General features: G+C 38.3%; 1 protein-coding gene and 1 long non-coding RNA gene across 3 annotated transcripts in view; one reads left to right on the top strand and one right to left on the bottom strand.

Moving 5' to 3' along the window:
• The window catches only part of hs1bp3 (HCLS1 binding protein 3), a 42,631-nt gene extending 27,646 nt beyond the window's left edge, over positions 1 to 14,985 (top strand). Inside the window, exons 5-7 of the mRNA XM_062984169.1 lie at positions 2,264 to 2,421; positions 3,529 to 3,664; positions 12,119 to 14,985. Of these exons, the coding sequence (XP_062840239.1) occupies positions 2,264 to 2,421; positions 3,529 to 3,664; positions 12,119 to 12,347 (523 nt within the window). The 3' untranslated portion in view covers positions 12,348 to 14,985. The remainder of the gene's footprint in view (positions 1 to 2,263; positions 2,422 to 3,528; positions 3,665 to 12,118) is intronic.
• A 2,301-nt stretch (positions 14,986 to 17,286) lies between these two features.
• On the bottom strand, positions 17,287 to 19,864 carry LOC134299937 (uncharacterized). Of its 2 annotated transcripts, XR_010007183.1 has the most exons (3): positions 19,479 to 19,810; positions 18,924 to 19,168; positions 17,287 to 17,406 (listed from the first exon to the last, which is right to left on the bottom strand). It is a non-coding gene; the product is annotated as an uncharacterized LOC134299937 (long non-coding RNA). The 2 variants fall into 2 exon arrangements; XR_010007181.1 differs by having other exon boundaries at positions 18,924 to 19,864.
• Positions 19,865 to 19,964: the final 100 nt, after the last annotated feature.

Raw genomic sequence — 19,964 nt, 5'->3', positions numbered from 1 at the left:
TCTACAGAATTTTAATATTCCCTTGTGCACAGTTTCCTGAAATATCTGCTGTGGGACCTTCTCCAGATGACTTTTATAGTTTTAAGCCTGAGGCTATGCATCAATTCCTCTGCATTTTTACAGTCTGAATATGTTCTGCATGGTTTCAGTTCCAGAAAGTCACAGCAGTGTGCCAGCAGTGACCGAAATCACTTTGCGGGATATGACAATCCAAGCTTCGTTAAGTCTGGTCTCAACAAACCTTTTGAAATAAGCTTGCCAGCCCCAGCTTGTTTTAAAAGTAAAGGGTGTTTTTGGAAAAGTTGCAAGTTGTGCTAAGAATAAGCCAGGATCTAACTGAATAGTGAGGCAGGCTGGGAGTTCTGTTGTTTTTCCCATGAAATGTTGTGCTTTTTCAGCACTTTCTGGTGACGTCACACTGGATACGGTGGCTTTTGTGATCAGTCATCGCCACTGTATTCTGTCTTCCCGTACTTGGCTTAATCCCATTTACTGGATTTTGACAGAGGAATCATCTTGCCTTGAAGTAAGGCCATCATTCAACAACTGTTTAATTGAAAGGCTTCACGTTCTCTTTAGAGGATGTGCTCTCACATTAGTACATTTCATACCATTGACAGGCATGAGACATTGGAAAGAGGCTAAATACAGACCTATGGGAAGAGTGTCTCCTTGTTTTGAGGTGACCTTAGGAAATCTATAGTGCTTATGTTTTCAGGAAGTTATGAGTGGTGGCTATAAAAGGAATAAAAGCTGAAGGAAACATGGTCACATAATAATGGTTCAAAAGTGAGATGATTTTCATGTTCCCATAGTTCATTGGGATTATGGAAATTCTGAAAATATACAATTCTCAACCACAGAGAAAGGTTATTAACAAACACCTCCTTTTGCCTGTCATTTCATGTGCGTTTCCCCCATTGTCCCTGGCGGAACAGGGAAAGTCTTCCGTGTTGCCGCCATGGCAGCATGCTCAATTTTACCACCCCTTTAGGCACAGAACCTCACAGAAGTAGTTTTGTAATATAATCGGAACCTGCCATGCTTAAAGAAGAATAAAACTCCAGGAGGATGTGTAGAAAGGATTTCTGTAAAGAATTTTCTTGTCCTCTTATTAGCTGATAGTGGAAATAGTATTGTGTTAAATATATTCAATAAGGGGAATATTGCTGTACTAAAAAGGGAAAAAAACATGTGTGGAATGGCTAAAATGTATCATTATTTCTTTGGTTAGTTGCGGCCTACACACCTATGAAAATGCACTAGTATAGGTTCATTGTGCATAATGAGCTGCATATTCCTTGGAATTGCTGATTCATTGAAATAACTTTCAGGTATGACTGGATGGTAATTTCTTTTATTTTTTTTGGGAGTATGTTGCAACCAGATTGCTATGTTCTCTGTTTATTTTCCTGGCACAATCAAAATACCCAGCGTCGCTCTAACACTGATTTAAAAGTTTAGCTATTACACTGATTATATATCTTGCAGTATTTTATGACAAGTTATAACAACATTTCTCACATGAACTTGTAAATAGCAAATCACAGTAATGCTGTTGCCTGTAATGCATTCTTTTTGGGTCTTGATTAGAGCCTGTTGCTATTCTTTTCAGAGAATACCATTATAATTAGTTAGGTTCTTGTTTTTCAAGTTTAATGAATAATGTTTACTCACTGTTCCCACAATTTTATTTTTAAAAACATAGTACTGTAGGTTGGGTATCCCTTATTGAGAAATGCTTGGAATTACAGTTATTTTGGATTTTGAATACACACACACTTTGATAGTGTATTCATATATGAATATGAATGGATGGGGACCAAGTCCAAAAAATGAAATTAATGTAACTTTAGTATATAGGTCATGATTCTAAAGCCTGAAATGCTCCAAAATCCAAAATGGTCTATATGGTTAGCTGAGATGGTGACATCTTTGCTTTCTGATGGTTCAATTAACAGAGACTTTGTTTCAACCATTTTAAAAATGTGTATAGGATAATCTTCAGGTTATGTGTAGATCAAATTTATTTATAATTAGGCTTGTGTGCCATCTCCAGAATACCTCATGGTGTATGTGTATGTAGATACAGATATTCCAAAATCAAAAGCATTTATGATCCCAGACATTTTGGAGAAGGGATACTAAACCTGCACATCTTATACACATACCTTGAGTGCAGGCATGGGAAAGTTCACAGTTTGCAAGTCTACGAGGTTGTATTCATAAATGATGTTTTTTTTCTTGTTATTCAAACCTTTAGATCTAAAAAGACCAAGAAGCCCAAGCCTTCTCCAGCGAAAAAAAACAATCCAGCACTAACCATTTTTGATGAAGAAGTGAATCAAGATGAAGGATTGTTTGGCTCTTCTAAAGATTTTCCATTCAGTAGCAACAAAAGGATTTTGGCAGCCAATGAAAGTATGTTACCCTTTATTTTCTTGGCAGAAACTCTACAAATCTGTATAGAAGTGCCACAAGCTTGTAAACCATTGATGGTAAAAGTCCTAAATACTTTATAATTGATTCTGGATACAATCATTTATTTCTCAGTGACAAATCCATAATTATTTAGATAACTGTATTGGTTTAAAAAGTTGAGCAGAGCTTCAAAGCAAGAAAATATGTACATCGTTCCCACAGACATAAATATGCCAGATCGCTTTCCTTGTGTTCTTCATTGCCAATTGTGCAAACAGTACTGTATCAATACCTAATAGGTGGAACATGGCTATGCCAAAAAGAGAGACTTGGGGTGCTTCTACACTGTATAATAAATGCAAGTTGAACCACTTTAACTGTCGTGGTTCAGTGCTATGGAATCATGAGAGTTGTAGTTTAATAAGGCATCAACATTTTTGGGCAGAGAAAACTGAAGACCTTGTGAAACTACCACTAATAAACCCTAAAAGACTATTATAAATAATAAAAAATTACAATTTACAGCCTAAGGAAGGGAGGAAGGAGAGGCCAAAGGAAGAGAAAAGGAGCCCAAGCGGCAACGGGAGGAGAAGGAGACGATTTATCAACACACAATTGGTTGATAAAGACTTAAAAATAGTGTATAACTACTAAAATAATGTATAAATATTAAAATAAATATAGTGTCCCTACTTTGCGGATTTTCACTTATTGCGGGTGGTCCTGGAACCTAACCCCAGTGATAAGTGAGGAAGCACTGTATATCAATATAGTGTGATAGGGCGCTGTGCTTGCCTGTTGCCCTGAAATATAGTGAAGCATGCTGTTCTGCCACAAAATAGGAATGGAGTAAACTAAGTTTATCTTACCATTAAGAAAAGTGAAGTGGCTACCTCATTTGGCAGAGGCCATGATGTGAGGATTTTCATCCTTAGTCTAGGCCAATGGTTCTCCCAGAAATCCCAGCCATATTACCAGCTGTTAGGACTTGTGGGAGCTGAAGTCCAAAACGCATGGAGGGCTGAAGTTTGCTCATGCCTGGTTTAGATTGTTCTTGCTGAGTGCCGCTCACAACTGAAAAAAACTATTTCTTTCTTGATACATTAGATCTCAAATTATTTGAAGATCCTGATCTTGGTGGAGTGGTAGCTCTTGGTGACTCATTGTTATTGCCGACTGCCTGTGCAAGTCAACAACATGCATTAAGCGCTAGCCTTGAAGAGGACACTGAGCAACTGCTGAGGTATTGTTCTCAAGAACCTTGTGAAGAAGAGCTTATGATTGTTGCATTTTGGGACTATAGTTGCAGTCTAAGAAATAACTTTCAAGCTCTGCTTTGGTGTAAAGAATTCTAAAGTGGTTTCCCTGGTTCTCAATTGGAAAGAGTGTTTCAAAATACTATGGTAATGTAGGTATGCGGACATCCGGATGTGAAGGAAATGGTTAGCCACCATGAGATGTTTTTAATGGGATTTTGTGCAAAAAGTTGCACAAAACTCAACAATTTTACACAGAAAACAATATTGCACAAAACATTTCACAAAATACACAGTGTTCTATGCATAATTGTGGGGGTTTTCAAAAACCAAAAAACCCAGAAACAGGTTTTGCACTGAAAAGTGTTTTGCCAAAATTATTGGAAAAAAAGCCAAGAAAATAATTGGAAATGCACATAAAAACTGTCACATACCAACCAGCAGGCAGAAATGCTTTAATTATTTGTTCCTGAATTTGCAAAATAAGTAAAAACAACTCTGGCATAGTAGGGATTTTTACCTATTTTTATTTAGCAAGACACAACACATGTGTGCATATGCTTTTACACTGCATAAGTCTGCATTTTAAAATACTCTTGAGGCTGAATCTACACTGCCATATAATGCAGTTTGGAACTGCATTATATGGTCAATGAGTGTAGCCCTGTATGATGAAGTTTAACTAAATTGAACAACATTATATGGGTCTATACCAGTGGTTCTCAACCTGGGGTCCCCAGATGTTTTTGGCCTACGAGTCCCATAAAACCCAGCCAGTTTACCAGCTGTTAGGATTTCTTGGAGTCGAAGGCCAAAAACATCTGGGACCCCAGGTTGAGAACCACTGGTCTATATTGACTATATAACCACTATATGGCAGTGTAGATCCAGCCAGAGAGGTAAAAAGATACAAAAACATCCTAAATGTGTAAAGGGACACATCTATAGTAATGTAACCTTTGGTAAGAACCTATGCTTGTGTACTGAAAATCTGATCATCAATCTGTTACTTTGGCATGAGCATTAATGGCAAATAGTTATGTCCACTTCGGATGGACATATGAGAAAATAATCCCATTTTTCACAACAAGTCTGTTGGACTATAACTCCCATATTCTGAACCAGCAAGACTCAGGTTGCGAAAAGTGATAATAATCCACTTGGGCCAGTTTTGTCCTAGCAATTACGTGTATTATAAAAAATTACTATAACTAGGAATTGTGAGGATTAGAACATGCTGCACATTAAGAGGAGAGATCTTTGAAATTATACAGGACAACATTTACACGTGCATGTAAGATGTTCAGGCTGGCAGTTATATTTTTGTTCAATGTTCTGAAGTTTTAATAACCAGTTCTTAATGGCAGGAGATAAACTCCACTGTGTGAGGTCCTATGGAAAACAAGAAACTGTGTCTTCCTTTGTTTATACAAAATGTATTAATATTAACAAGTCACATCAGTGACACCTACCTTAGTTCACTCCTAGTAATTTTTAATTATATATTGTCTCTCTTGCTTTGGCAGCACATCCAGTTTTCTAAGATATGATGCCTTCAGGGCATAACTTGATTTTACTGGAATAGTGAAGCTGGGTGAGAGGTGGAACTCTCTCTCTCTTCTCTTTAACACACACACAACTTATTCTGTTTTATCTCAATAATCAGACATGGACATATATTCATGCCTGTTTCAAAGGCAAAAGAGAAACATGCTTTCTTATGCACCAATTAATTTCATTGGCAAAATCAGGAGAGGTAACATGGTGTGTGTTTAATAATAACAATAACAATAACAACAACAACAATAATAAAAACTTTATTCTTATACCCCTCCACCATCTCCCTAGAGGGACTCAGGGCGGCTTACACATGGGACAAAATGTCCACAAGTCATAAAAGCAAACCAATCCATTACAACAAAAACACAGTAAAATAAAACCTTGTAAAATATAACAATCCAGATTAAAACACGATGAAATAAAACATAAGAATATAAAACAGCAGCACTGAAACTCCATCAAAACAATGCTTGACAAAAACCAATAACCAAAAATGCTAAAATGGGTGTGAACAGGCTGTAAAAAGGGCCGGACATGGGATAGCACAAAGCAGCGTACCATAGGGCCGGGGAGTTGGATGAAGTAAACAGAACAGAGTACTATCTGGCGAACCAGGAACTGGGCATATGTAACTAGGGACTAGTCATTCTCAAAAGCTTGCTGAAACATCCAGGTTTTCAAATCCCTGCAAAAGGAGGACAGTGTGGGGCAGGGGTCCTCAAACTTTTAAAGCAGAGGGCCGGTCCACAATCCTTCAGACTGTTGAGGGGCCGAATTCAAAACTACAAATCTTTGTTGTACTTATAGGGATTGTGTACAATGTTCACTGCGCTGGGCATTTCCACTCAACTTGTTTTGGTCTTTTGAAAGGGTAAAATTGTTATTACTACAATGTTCCTGACCTGAAAAGAACTACCTGTTGTAAATGAATAGACAGCTCTGTCCGGTGTTCTTTCCACTTAGCTGTCAACTATTAAACATACCCAAATGATCTACAGGTTGCTTGGTACATACATGGCATTTCACTCTACAGAAGCCAACTATGTTTTTAGGCTAATGCAGATAACACTAGAACAAACTACTGACCTGCCACTACAGGCAGTCCCCAAGTTATGAACAAGGATAGATTCTGTAGGTTTGTTCTTAAGTTGAATTTGTATGTAAGTTTAAGCAGGTACTTTTTAAAAGTATAACTCCAGCCTATCTATCTGTCTGTCTATCTATCCGTATATAAGCTTTGGATAACACAGGGAGGGGTTAACAACCCCTGTAGTGTTGGTTTTGTTGCCTGTGCCTCTGTTCAGATTTCACCCCACTTTCTGTTCCTGTGATCATTGGATTTTGAAAAATTTGGCTTGTTGTGTAAATAAGGATTGGCGATGAAGCTTCAGTGGAGACACTTTTCCCCATGATAAATCTTTCAGGAGTGAATTTCCTTTTGTCTCACTCCATTCTTAACTATGAGTAATTTGTAAGTCGGATGTTTGTAACCCAGGGACTGCCTGCACATAAATGCAGTATAAACACAGCTTCTGAACTTTCAGTTGTTGTCTAGATTAAGGAATTTGGGCAGATGCACTCACCACATGGCAAATTTGCTGCAGATGTCTGGCATGGGAAATGTTCATAACTTTTGCAATCCTTCATATTACTTTATTGCAATTGCCAGGTCTCAGAGTCTTGACTGAAATGCGAGGATGAATTTCAAGACCGGGAGGCAACCTCAGATTGAATGGCACTGGAAAAGGAGATGTGATTTTATGATCAACTTCCAGTTAAATTATACCATAGAATTGCACTTGAGGACCTAGAAAATGCCTATGTATAGCACCGAAATGTCCCAGGTTCAAATCCCAGGAGCGGAATGAGCACCCGCTGTTAGCTCCAGCTTCTGTCAACCTAGCAGTTCGAAAACATGCCAATATGAGTAGATCAATAGGTACCGCTCCAGTGGGAAGTTAACGGCGCTCCATGCAGTCATGCCGGCCACATGACCTTGGAGGTGTCTACGGACAACGCCGGCTCTTCGGCTTAGAAATGGAGATGAGCACCAACCCCCAGAGTCAGACATGACTAGACTTAACATCAGGGGAAACCTTTACCTTTACTAACACCTATAGTATTTCTAAGGCTTCCAGAATGACTTCCTTGTCAACTTCTGGCAGAAGCATACCATAGAATTCTGCTGAAGGACCTAGAGAATGTCAAGATGGAACCATTTTTAATTGGGTGTGTAAGTGAAATTTCAACTACCAATCTTGCAGATACAAGGCTCGAATTATATTTGCCAGTCATAAAATCCACCAGTTATGCAGAAAGAGCCAACCAACAAATCTACAATATCAGATATGACACATAGCTGTTATGATAGGGCAGCAAATTACTAGTTATTTTTCCTGTTGCTGTTTTTTAAAACCTCCTTAGGATTGGAAAAAGTATTTTTTAGGACACCTTGCTTCATGTGCCAAAATAATTTAGGATGGATATACTTCTATATAATCCAGATTATTTGCTTTAAACTGGATCATATGAGTCTACACTGCCATATAATCCAGTTCAAAGCAGACAATCTGTGTAGAAAGAAACATGGAAGAACAATACAATATCTAATATGAAAAACAGTTTTAACCAACATAAACATACCAGTATTTCAATGGGAAGTGTGGGCCTGCTTTTGGCTAATGTGATAGTCAAGTTAATTAAGATTGTTGTTGTGTGTAGCTTGAGATGTTTACCTCATCCCAAGCCCCTTACTAATTTCTAGCACTTTGCTTACCTACTTCACTCTTTAGTTCACAATTCTCACTCCATGCACTTTTTTGGCCCAGTTCGCTTTTATGAGCTTGCTCAGGTTTTTTAAACTATTTGTGTTACTTTTGATGTGATTGTTTTTTTTATTATGTTCTACAGGGAACTGTTTTTTATTTGGATGTGTTTTATTTACAAATGATTGTAATCACCTGGGCTTGGCCCCATGTAAGCCGCCCCGAGTCCCTTTGGGGAGATGGAGGTGGGGTATAAAAATAAAATTATTATTATTATTCAAATTATTCAAGTTGTTTTAGACTTAAGGTCACACTAAGTATATAAAGTTTAGGGCCGGGTGGGGAGCAAATGACCTTGGAGGGCCGCATCCAGCCTGGGCCTTACTTTGGGGAACCCTGCTAGTGAAAATGGATTCCTGTTTTCTCAGAGTTCAATGCTAGCTAAAGCTAACCAGTAGTATCCTTCTCAGTTGTATAAGTTTTAACCTGACCCTTTATTTCTGGTTCATCTGACCTATTTAGAAGCCATACATATTTTCCATTAAGACCAGCCTGCAGTAAAATCATGATGGTATTATGACAAGAGTTTCAAACAAAGTGTTTCCTTCTTAATCTGAATTTAGCTTGTTTAATTTTAAAAATAGACTGTAGATTTCTTTTTCATTCTATAAACCTTTAAAATAGAATTGAGATGTCTATGGCTTACTCTAAATCTCTTTATAACCTTATAAACAGACAACTACCCTTTGTGCTTCAAAGGTGTGATATTTCTTAATATTTTTGGATAATTTTGCTGTTGGTTTTAATAGCTGTCCATAAAATGTTGTGGTATTTTGGGTTTTTCGCGGAATCTATGTTTGGCAAAAAAGGCATGACATTGGTTTGATATTGGCTTAGGTGGCTAAAAGTAATGCTACTTTGGGATTTATGAAACAAATAGTGGCAGAATCATTTACATACCATCACTCACAATACCAATTCTACACAAATTAGGCTGTTTCAGAGAGAATTCTACCATATGAACAAATCACTTTCTCTCTATACACGCAACATCATAAAGTCTAAGGGCAAGACCAAATGAAGGAACATAACTGTCAACATTTAAGTTGATCACCATTTCCATGTGACTGCACTGGATACTACAAATACATAGAGGCATGGAAATACATGTCCCCCCAATTACAAAATAGCCTGCAGAGAGAAGATTTATGTGGTGAAAGAGCTTATCTTTGATCCACTTTTCTGTTCCAACCAGAGTTTGGAAATTCCATTTTGGACTTTATCTTCTAGTTTCTATTTTGACTGTTGAATCATGGGAGCTGTCGTCCAAAAAAAACCAATAGGTTCCCTAGCTGTTGTGAACCTCTCTTGCTACTCTTGTGTGACCAGCACTGGCAATTATTGGCAGAGAATGAAGACCAGGAAATCTCATGCGCCATGAGACTTTCTAACCTTATGAGCAGGGTGATGTGAGTGAAGCAACCAACTTAAGGATACTGTTGTTTCACCCATGTGACTCTGCTTCTTTCTGTCCTGGAAGCACAATCCAGTTCTGTTTATTGAAGTTATCTAAGGATATGGCTGGTTGCTGAAAATTAGTGTGAAATGTTCTCATGTGACTGTGGATAGCCATTCTTCTCCTACTTTTGGAATATACATTTTATGTTTGATACATCTCATTGTCACAACCTAACAGGTAGACATGATGAAAGGTGGAGTGATAACGCCTTCAGAAAGCAATGTTGTATAGCTGTTCCTCCTGGCTACATTTATGGGGATTTTTGTTTCCATTTCTAAATTAAGATGGTGGAGTCCACCCAGTTGGTCAGGTCGGTGGTGCATGTGGCCCACGTTCACTCTTCATTTAAATCATGCCTGATGTTGGGAACCACAGGCAGAGTCTTATAGCATCTCTTGGACAAAGAGCTTAGAAAGTAATCTATCTCTGTTGCCTTTGTTGCTTGGCATCCTAATCTCTAGGTTTACACCATTAGAAGTACAGCAATACATATATCCTGAATTGATGCTGCCAGTTCCTTGAGCTGTGCTTATGGCACGCTTGCCTGAATCATTTGGTACACCTTCTAAAAATAAAAAGACAGGATGTCTTTTTTGCATCTGTCAAAATCAATGGCAATACTTGAACTGATTTTAATGGCACAGCATATGTGATGTGTAGAAAGAAGGAACAAAATTGTGCATGCACTTTTAGAGCTAAATCTCTTTATACCATTTAGCTTCCCCTGGAGCAAATTGAAACTGCTGTCACACCTATTTATGTCAAAAATCATAACTGTAATACATTTTTCACATCACCTGCTATTAACATTCAAATATTTAGAGTGCCAAGTGTGAAGAAAAAAATAACAGGACAACCCCTTGCTGATCCATAGGCTCTTATTGACTATTGTATATATGTAGAAATTATTCCCATGGTGCTTAGTGTGATATTCAATAATTTACTGGCTTTTTTCTCCCTAGCTAGAAGCTGCTTTTTAGCAATTCTTTCTGAGTTTGATAGAGAGATCTTTGATGTCCTAGTTCTTTTAGTCTAAGCCATAAAAATAAATGGTACCTGTCTTTTAGTCAGTCCACCAGACATCTTTTTGAAGACATTGGCCACATGTCTTACAGCCTCATCACACTAGCATGGATTCACCTTAAATCTGGTTTCTGCCTCCTTCAGAATTCTGGAATTTGTAGTTTAGTGAGGCCCAGGATCTGCCTGGCTGAGCAGTTTAAAGTCCCCTCCCTAAACTACAAGCCCCAGAATTCTGCAGGAGGCAGAAACTGGATTTAAAGTGCTCTTGTGTGATGTGGTCCTTAAAGAGTAATACAGAGTGTTCCAAAATTATGGACCACATTTCAAAGCAATATATTTCATGATGGCAACATATTACAATTATACAAAAAGTTACATTCAGCTTAATGAGTTATTGAGTTGTCATGTTTTTATAACTAGTTTGAGTTAGAAAAAAAACCTAAAAAATAACTATACAAATGGAGAATATCTTATTATATTGCAGGGTTGCTATCTTGCAAATGACAAAGACAAGGGGCTGTTTGTGTGCTGCGAGAGGTATCTAATGGCAATCATTTGAAACTCTATGCTCCCCCCTTTCAAGGGGCATGAGTTTCATTCATGGGCAGTTCATGGTTGCAGTGTTATAGCAATTTCAAACCAGGTCCATCTTTCTGAAACACCCTGTATATTGGTTGTATAGATTGTGCTGGGGCAGTTACAGGACGAGTGAAGTTCTAGGGCTGCATGCAACTCACAAGGCTGGTTGAAGGTTCAAGTTCCCCTTGACTGTCCCTTTTCTGTCACAAAGCATTACAGTAAATCCACATGACAGAACTATTGCAGATTGATACCACCTTTTAACTGCTCTCGCTCACAGAAAGAGCTGCTTGTAATTAACTATTAAGTATAGTTCAAGTATTAGAGAGCACTACTGAAGCACTTCATTAGATCTGTTTAACAGAAAATGTGAAGTACCTCATCAACATACAAATCCTATGATTCAGTAGACACCGTTACAACAAAGTGGTGAGACATTGCTTTAAATGTACACTGTAGATGCCCTTTTGTGATGGGAAAATATGGGGAGGGGGAAGATAATAGTCAGATACTCCATTGGGTATAGTGATTTCAGTGGGAAGAAAAATCTTGTTCAGTTGTTTGATCAGTATTTTATCATTCTGTTAGTTGAGTGTGTTGTATTTTGTGGGTGCTGATATTTTAATGTTAATTTGGAATTTATGCAATGAAATGTGAAATGTCTCGATACTGTGATTTGGAGATGTAGTGGGTTGGAATATACTAATGGCTGCTCTTCATGAGGTAACCAAATGCCTAATATACTAATGGCTTGGACAAAATGTTTCCTAACCTTTCCCAGCAATGTTGGGGATAGACTCTGGGGCCTTCTCTGTACAAAGCATAACTTCGTCCAAGGAGCTACTGTTCTTCCTCAAGCAAATGAGAAGAACAACTTGATGATAAAAAGACAGCTCTTCCACCATCCTTTATGGCTTAATTTAGATATCGGATTTAACTCAGATGAAATAAATCAGCCTTTGCCTCTAACTATATTTCTGCCTCTCTTTTGCCAGAGTGGAAGATGATTTTGAGAAAATGTGGAAGCCCAAGTCCAAACCCAAGTTACCACCTAAGCCAATAGTACCTAAGAAGCCTTCAACAGCAGCTCCTAAAGTCCCCGAAACACCAGTCTTGAAATCCAAGCCAACGGAAGTGAAGATCCAAGCCATGGGCGGAGTTGATATTCTCAAGTACATTCAGGAAAATGAATCTGTTAGCAGTGAAGAACCAAGTCTGTTCTGAAAAACAAATGGATGAGAATCTTTCTCAGGAAGATATCCCGACACCAGCCTTCTGCATGAAGATGGACAGAGAGAATTTTTTTGCCAGGGATCTTGGTTGCCTCTTCACATACTGCCTCATTTAGATAAAGAAAAAAGGAATATTGGTTCAGACTGTGACAAGGAGGAGATAATGATTGCATGTGTTTTTTACTACAAAGCAATTATAGTCTAATCAATGATGCCTTATTTTTAAGATAATGTAAAGAGTGGGGCTAGAATTACGTTGAAAACCTAGTTCCTTGTTCTGAAGCTGTTGATCACACTAATGAAATGCTTTCATAGAGCATAGCATGGGCCAAACAGATCTTTTTGGTTAATGACAAAAGGGCTAAGGAATAATGGCTACAGACCAAATAGTGTGGGTGGTGAAGTAATATTAAATAATATTATGGGTTCTTGTTTACTTTTGTAAACTGGAAATAATTTAATTTCTTTGTCTTATCTCTCCTGGGAAGATCTTGCTGGAAATTGTGTCATACTACTAGAAGGGAGGGTGAGGCAATCATCTCAGACAACAGATGCCTGAAGATTAGCATTGGTAGCCATCAAGGCATTCATGACCAGCCCCTTGGCCTTTTCCCTCAGTTGGGGTCTCCCTACCCTAGTCTCAGAATTTAGAGCTGCATTTGTCCACCTCCAACAATGTATGTGTTAGATCCTCCAGTAGGACTTTATGGTATTCTTGGGTCTGAGGTTTTTCATTTCAGTAGGGTTTGCTATTATCCATGGATTCATATATCCATCAAAGTCCAAGTGTACGCCGCCTTGGGTCCCTTCGGGTGAGAAGGGTGGGATATAAATGTTGGAAATAAATAAATAAATAAATAAATAATAAGAATGTATCCCTCACAGGTATGGGGGTTGTACCATATTACACTTTGATCATTAAATTAGACATACTGTTTTTTCTGGACATATAAAATTACCTAACTTTTTAAATGAACCTACCCATAGCTTTCCCATTACTTCCAACTCAGGTGATTGAGGCCCACAAAATAAATTTAAGCCATACAGCTATATTGATTGCCTTTTGAATATAGACTGATTTGAAAAGGGAAGGAAAGTATTTGAAGCACTTTAATATATATATATATAGTGTGTGAGATGCCTGTAACACTGTTTGAATAAAGTGAAATTATTAACTAGTGCTGAAATTAAATATTCTCTCCTGGAAAAGAGAAACATGATGGTGCATGTCATCATATGAAATGATAAACTTACAATAGCTGTACAAGTTGGATTGGAAAACATAGCCATGTTAGGGTTTAACATTATTTAATTTTAGCATTAAAAGATATAATGATTAAGGGCCTGCCTGCTCGCTGCTTGGCATCAGCTATATCTGTGCAGGGAGCCTTCACACACACACACACACACACACACACCCGCCCCGCTGCCTTGCTGCCCGGCCACTTTAAGAGCTCCTACCTCCTTGCTGCCCAGTACCTGCAACATCTGCTAATGTGTGAGGACTACTTGCCTGGACTGCTCTCTGAGGCGGACCCCATCACAAACCTTAATTATAATTGCATTGCCTACAAGATCGATCATTGAAAGCTATACAAATCATCATACAATCATGTCTGGTGGTTTGTATAGTTTTAAATGATTTTAATGTAGAGTTATATGTTACTGTTTTAAGATATGTGATGTATTGTTTTTATATGTATGTGAGGCATTGAATTTTTGCCATTTATTACGCTGTACACCGCTTTAAGTCCCCCTGCGGGTGAGAAAAGCAGCATAGAAATGCAATAAATAAATAAAGGAATTCCTTTGAGACTGAGAAAAAGGGCACACTTCCATAAACTTCAGTCCTCTTCAACTGATCCAGAAGCTTATGCCAGAAATTTGTATTTCTCAGGAAATCCTAATGGAGATGGAACTATTGTTGTAAATGGAGCTTACAGACAGGTGCTGAAATCCTGTATAGCCTGTTATGCTATGTAGACCTATGTAAGGTCCCTTCTACACTGCCATATAATCCAGATTATCAAAGCCGTTAATTCACATTATCTGCTTTAAAATGGATTATATGAGTTTACATTGCCATATAACCCAGTTCAAAGCAGATAATCTGGATTTTGTATGGCAGTTTAGAAAGAGCCTAACCATGTACTGAATTGCAAAGATGCGTAATAAGACACTGACAATAAGATGCCCAGTGCTCATTGATGGCTAACATACATCAGGACTAATATAATGCACTTACTATAATAAAAATATACAAAAATGCAACTGGGTAAAGCCTGGATAAAATAATAATGAAGAAGGGTTAGTGGTGTGTCTTCATCCCAAGAAATGCAGAATCATCACCTGAAGTCTTTCTGTTTATCTTCCTTTTCTTTATGAGAATGAATTACAGACAGTGAAGTGGGGAAATTTGGCAAAGGGGAAAATGCAGGCAGGAGATGCACCTTTTAAAGCTGCATGTTGACAACATAAATAGTATGAATTTTAGTGTATTTACTCAAAAGCAAATCCCCTGCCTGTGGGTATTTAAGAATGCCACCCAAAAAAGTTCAGCTCCAGCTGTAACCCTCCTTATTCTTTTGTCATTTACTGTTTTATTGAACCATAAAGTCTTTGGGAGCTTTGTCACGTTTCTCATTCTTCGCTGCTCTTTTATGTCAACCCAAACAACGTTTTGAAATAACTTGGAGAAACTAACCCTTGGCTTGATATATTTCGTTGAGAGCCGCCTTTTATTTGTTTGAAGTCTAGCAAAATCTAATTTTAGCAATGGGTGGTGGAAAACCTTGAAGTCTGCCTTTGCCTTTGCACCAATGTCAAAATAGTCTGATTTATGGCAGTACTGCAAGTGAAAATCACTAGGATTATTCCTATATAATGGGAGAGGGAGACTTACACTTCCTCACTATATTCCCAAGAATCCTCTAATCATATATGCCTTTCTGTCTATCATCTATCTATTTCAAAGTATAAATGCATGCTTGTCTGTCTTTTGAGACCACAATGACTGGTGCTAGGTTATGCAGCTCTCTGTGATGTCACTGGATGGTCTTTTATTAAATAAGAATTGGCTGTTGCTAGGTGAAGTGGCCCCCTCCGATACTACTGGGAAAGAAACGTGATGTGTATGAAAGGAAGGGAGGAAAGAGCCACAAAGAGAGCCTGCCAACTATTGCAAGAGTGTTGCCACAAAGACATTGTGAGGTAGACTTGCTCAGAATTGGAGAAGGGAAAAAGCAGTCGGGCAGCAGTCCAAATGGCACCCAGGCAACACTGGGTAAATGTGCTAGTTTTAATAAAACAAACATGATGAGCACGTGCAAGCTTTAAATCATGGCAAAAAGCCACAACCTTTCAGCATTTTTATTTTTCTAGAATGTCACTGGGACTTTAGAAGTAAAGGCAATGCCAAAGAAAGGCCATCACTTACAATATACTGTCTTTTTAAAAAATGTAGCCAGCCAGAAATAGCAAGACATCCATCCTTTGCTTTATAGAGTCAAACCATGATGAGTTTTTTTTTATCATGTCAGAAGTGACTTGAGAACATACTGCAAGTCGCTTCTGGTGTGAGAGAATTGGCCGTCTACAGAGACATTGCCCAGGGGATGCATGGATGTGTTACATGGATGTCTCTGCAAGCTAGAGCTGACAGATGGGAGCTCACCCCGTAACATTCAAGTCAGCACCATTAACCTTCAAGTCAGCAACCCAACCTTCAGGTCAGCAGTCTGGCTGGCACAAGGGTTAATTCATTGCACCACCACGGCTCCATGATGAGGTGAAGATGAAACACATTTTAGTATACTTTCCAGCTGTCCCAGTTTGGTAGGAATTGTCCCAATTAAGCCTGTTTTTTAGCTTCTTTTGAAATGCTCTAGTTTCACTCTTCTCATCCTCCCACTTTCCTCCTTTGTCTGCTTCCTTTCACTAATGCAAACTGAGTGAATGTGAAACAGTAGCTTACTTTCTATTACAGTTTCCCTCACTACTTCGCGGTTCACTTTTTGCAGATTAACTGTTTCGCGGTTTTTCAATAAACTCTAAAAGACTATTATAAATTATAAAAAATTACAATTTACAGCCTAAGGAAGGGAGGAAGGAGAAGCCAAAGGGAGAGAAAAGGAGCCAAAGTGGCAACGGGAGGAGAAAGAGGTGATTTATCAACACACGATTGGTTGATAAAGACTTAAAATAGTGTATAACTACTAAAATAATGTATCAATATTAAAATAAATATAGCGTCCCTACTTCACGGATTTTCACTTATTGCGGGTGGTCCTGGAACCTAACCCCAGCGATAAGTGAGGGAACACTTTACTTCAGGAAAAAGGAGAGGAGTTGAGGGAGCGATCTTGCCCTTCCAAAGAGGCTCAGGCAAAAGCAAACTGCTGCAGCATCTCCTAGCTTATTTATTCTTTTCACTAATTAGTTTGACCACATTCTGATGTTGCTTGGCCACTTGTGTTCCAGTTCTCACCTGTGAAATGTTGAAGGGTATATTTCGTTTACTGAATCACATTGCATAACTCCTATCAACCCTAATGGTGCCAGTCAGGTTTTTGTATAGCAGCTCAATGAAAGACATGTTTTGCCATTTGCTCTCTTAACTTTTCCTTGCAAATTCTAAACTCCTTTTTGGTTTCCTGCTTGCGGCAGAAGCTTCTCCCCCCCCCCCCCCCCCCGGCCCCATTTAAGAGGCTTCTGTCTGCACAGTTCCTGTAATTGGCACAGCCTCTTCAAATGCTGTGAAATGTGTGATCTGACTTGCACAATATGAGAGACTGAGGTAGAGATCCTAATTGGAATGTGGCAAAGGAATCTACCTAACACAGCAGAACTCATTTGTGTTGACTACGACAGTTACACATGAACTGAAATCACTTAACGTGCCTATCAGAACATAGTACTAGAAAATTGGTAGATTTCTTATGTTAGTTTTTTTATTCTGGTTAACTAAGATCTTGTCTGTTGTTGTTGTTGTTTATTCGTTCAGTCACTTGCGACTCTTCGTGATCTCATGGACCAGCCCACTCCAAAGCTCCCTGTCAGCCAAGGAAAAAAACAAGGATAAAATTTCAACACTTAACAGATGATAAAACAAGAGGAGGCTTGGCGATGCTGGATTTAAAATTATATTATGAAGCTTGTGGCTTAATGTGGATAAGAGATTGGATATCATTAAATAAAAGAGATATTATTTCATTGGAAAGTTTCAACCTAATAATAGGATGGCATGCCTATCTTTGGTATGGGAAAACTAAAATTGAAAAAAAAATTGGAAATCATTTTATTAGGTCATCCTTGATCAAAAAAATTTGGAAAAAATATAAAGAGAGACTATATCCAAAAACTCCATTATGACTGTCACCATTGGAAGCGTCACAAAGAAGACCTTTAGGGTGGACAAAGTAGCCAACTTATAAAGAAATTTTGGAGAAAAGAGAAGGACAATATGAACTAAAAACTCATGAGGAGACTAAATTTTATGAAAATATATCCTGGTTCCAATACAGACAAGTAAAAGAACACTTCAGGAAAGACAAAGAATCTGGATTCATGGACAAGGATACTTTTATGGATAGAATACTGATATCAGAAAAGAAAGGAATTACAAAAACTTACAAAAAATGTTGGAATGGAATAATGAAACCGAATTGATCAAATAATGTATGATCAAATGGGCCACAAATATTGGAAGATCTATAAAAATAGAGGACTGGGAGGACATTTGGACCAGGAAATTAAAACAAATGTATGCATATGATCTTAGGGAAAATTGGATTAAAATGATGTATCGATGGTACATCACACCAGAAAAATTAGGAGAGTACTATAAAGGAGCACAAACTAAATGTTGGAAATGTGGAGTTCAAGAAGACACATTTTATCATATGTGGTGGCAGTGTAAAAAAACCTAAAGATTATTGGAAAGGAATACACAAAGAAATTCAAAAAATTCTGAAATTAGATTATGAAATGCGGCCAGAGATTTAGCTATTGGGAATAACAAATAATAAATTAGAGCAAAATCGAGAAGTCCTTTTAAATTATCTAATCACTGCGGCAAGAATAGTCTATGCAAGAAACTGGAGACTGAAAGAATTCTAATGATAGAACAAAGGGAAGTTAAGATACTGGAAATAAGAAATATGGACAAATTAATGACATTGCTATCAGGACGTCAGGCCCTAGTAAGAGGAGGAACTGATTGGAGCCCAGTGAGAGACTATTTTATCCAGAAGAATAAAATATAATAATTTAGAAAGAATTTTTTTAAAAAAAATTCAAACCAAGAAATATCCGAAATAGTGAAAAGAAGGAGAGAAGCAAGAATAGATAATAAGAGAAAAATTAAACGGAAGAAACACAAACACGAGGAAGAAGATCAGAAGTCATATAGTGGGACTCTTAGTAGACCCCTACTCCCTTCCCCATAACCCCCTTCCTTATCTTTCCCCCCTTCCATTCCCTCCCCATCCCAGATTCCTCACAATTCCCATTTTTTTAAAAACCTATGTACAATAAATGCCCTAATAAATATTATAAAAATAAAGGATACCATCCATCCATCTTGCCCTTGGTCAGTCCCGCTTCCTTTTTCCTTCCATTTTCCCCAGCATCATTATCTTCTCCAGGCTTTCCTGTCTTCTCATAATGTGGCCAAAGTACTTAATCTTTGCCTCTAACATCCTTCCCTCCAGTAAGCAGTTGGGCATTATTTCCTGGAGTATGGACTGATTTGATCTTCTTGCAGTCCAAGACACTGTCAGAATTTTCCTCCAACACCACAGTTCAACATCTTGTCTACAACACCCAAATAACCCAGATACAATTCAGATTATTCAACCCCTGGATTCATCTCGGATTCACCTAACCTGTAATGTACTGCGTCCAAATTGCTCTTCACAACCTGAATTCTAATCAACACTATTTTTATTTTTTCTTATCTTCCAAGATGATTTCTTGCTGCTGCCTTCCCAGCCAAACAGCTTCCCAGTCATTTGCTTTGACATAAGAAGAAGCCATTGATCTCATGGCTGGGCACCTTATTCTGTAGGAGCCCCTGGTGGCATAGTGGACTAAAGCCTCGTGACTTGAAGGTTGGGTTGCTGACCTGAAAGCTGCCAGGTTTGAATCCCACCCGGGGAAAGTGCGGATGAGCTCCCTCTATCAGCTCCAGCTCCACAAGGATGATAAAACATCAAAACATCTGGGCGTCCCCTGGGCAACGTCCTTGCAGACGGCCAATTCTCTCACTCCAGAAGCGACTCAAGTTGCTCCTGACATGGAAAAAAACAAAACAAAAACAAAGCCTTATTCTGTACAGCTGACTTCCCCAGTAGTGCTCTGCTAAGAAGCTGCTTGGCTGAGAAAGCAGGAGCAGAAAGGAAGAGACTGGGAACTCCTTCCCCCTTTCTTTTTCCAGCACAAAAATAAAGAAGAAAGGAAGGCAATGACAAATCACTTTGGAGGAAAAGGTTTGCCATTGCTTTCCTCCCCTTGCCACTTCCTGGAGGAGGAATAATAAAGCAATATTTAATGTCGGTAAAGGTGCACACCAGCAAGTAGCATCAGACAAGTTTTTTTAATGGTAATGTTT

The sequence above is a fragment of the Anolis carolinensis genome, chromosome 1 (genome assembly GCF_035594765.1).
Source record: "Anolis carolinensis isolate JA03-04 chromosome 1, rAnoCar3.1.pri, whole genome shotgun sequence".
Lineage (NCBI taxonomy): Eukaryota > Metazoa > Chordata > Lepidosauria > Squamata > Dactyloidae > Anolis > Anolis carolinensis.
This window is presented reverse-complemented; position numbering and strand designations above follow the sequence as displayed.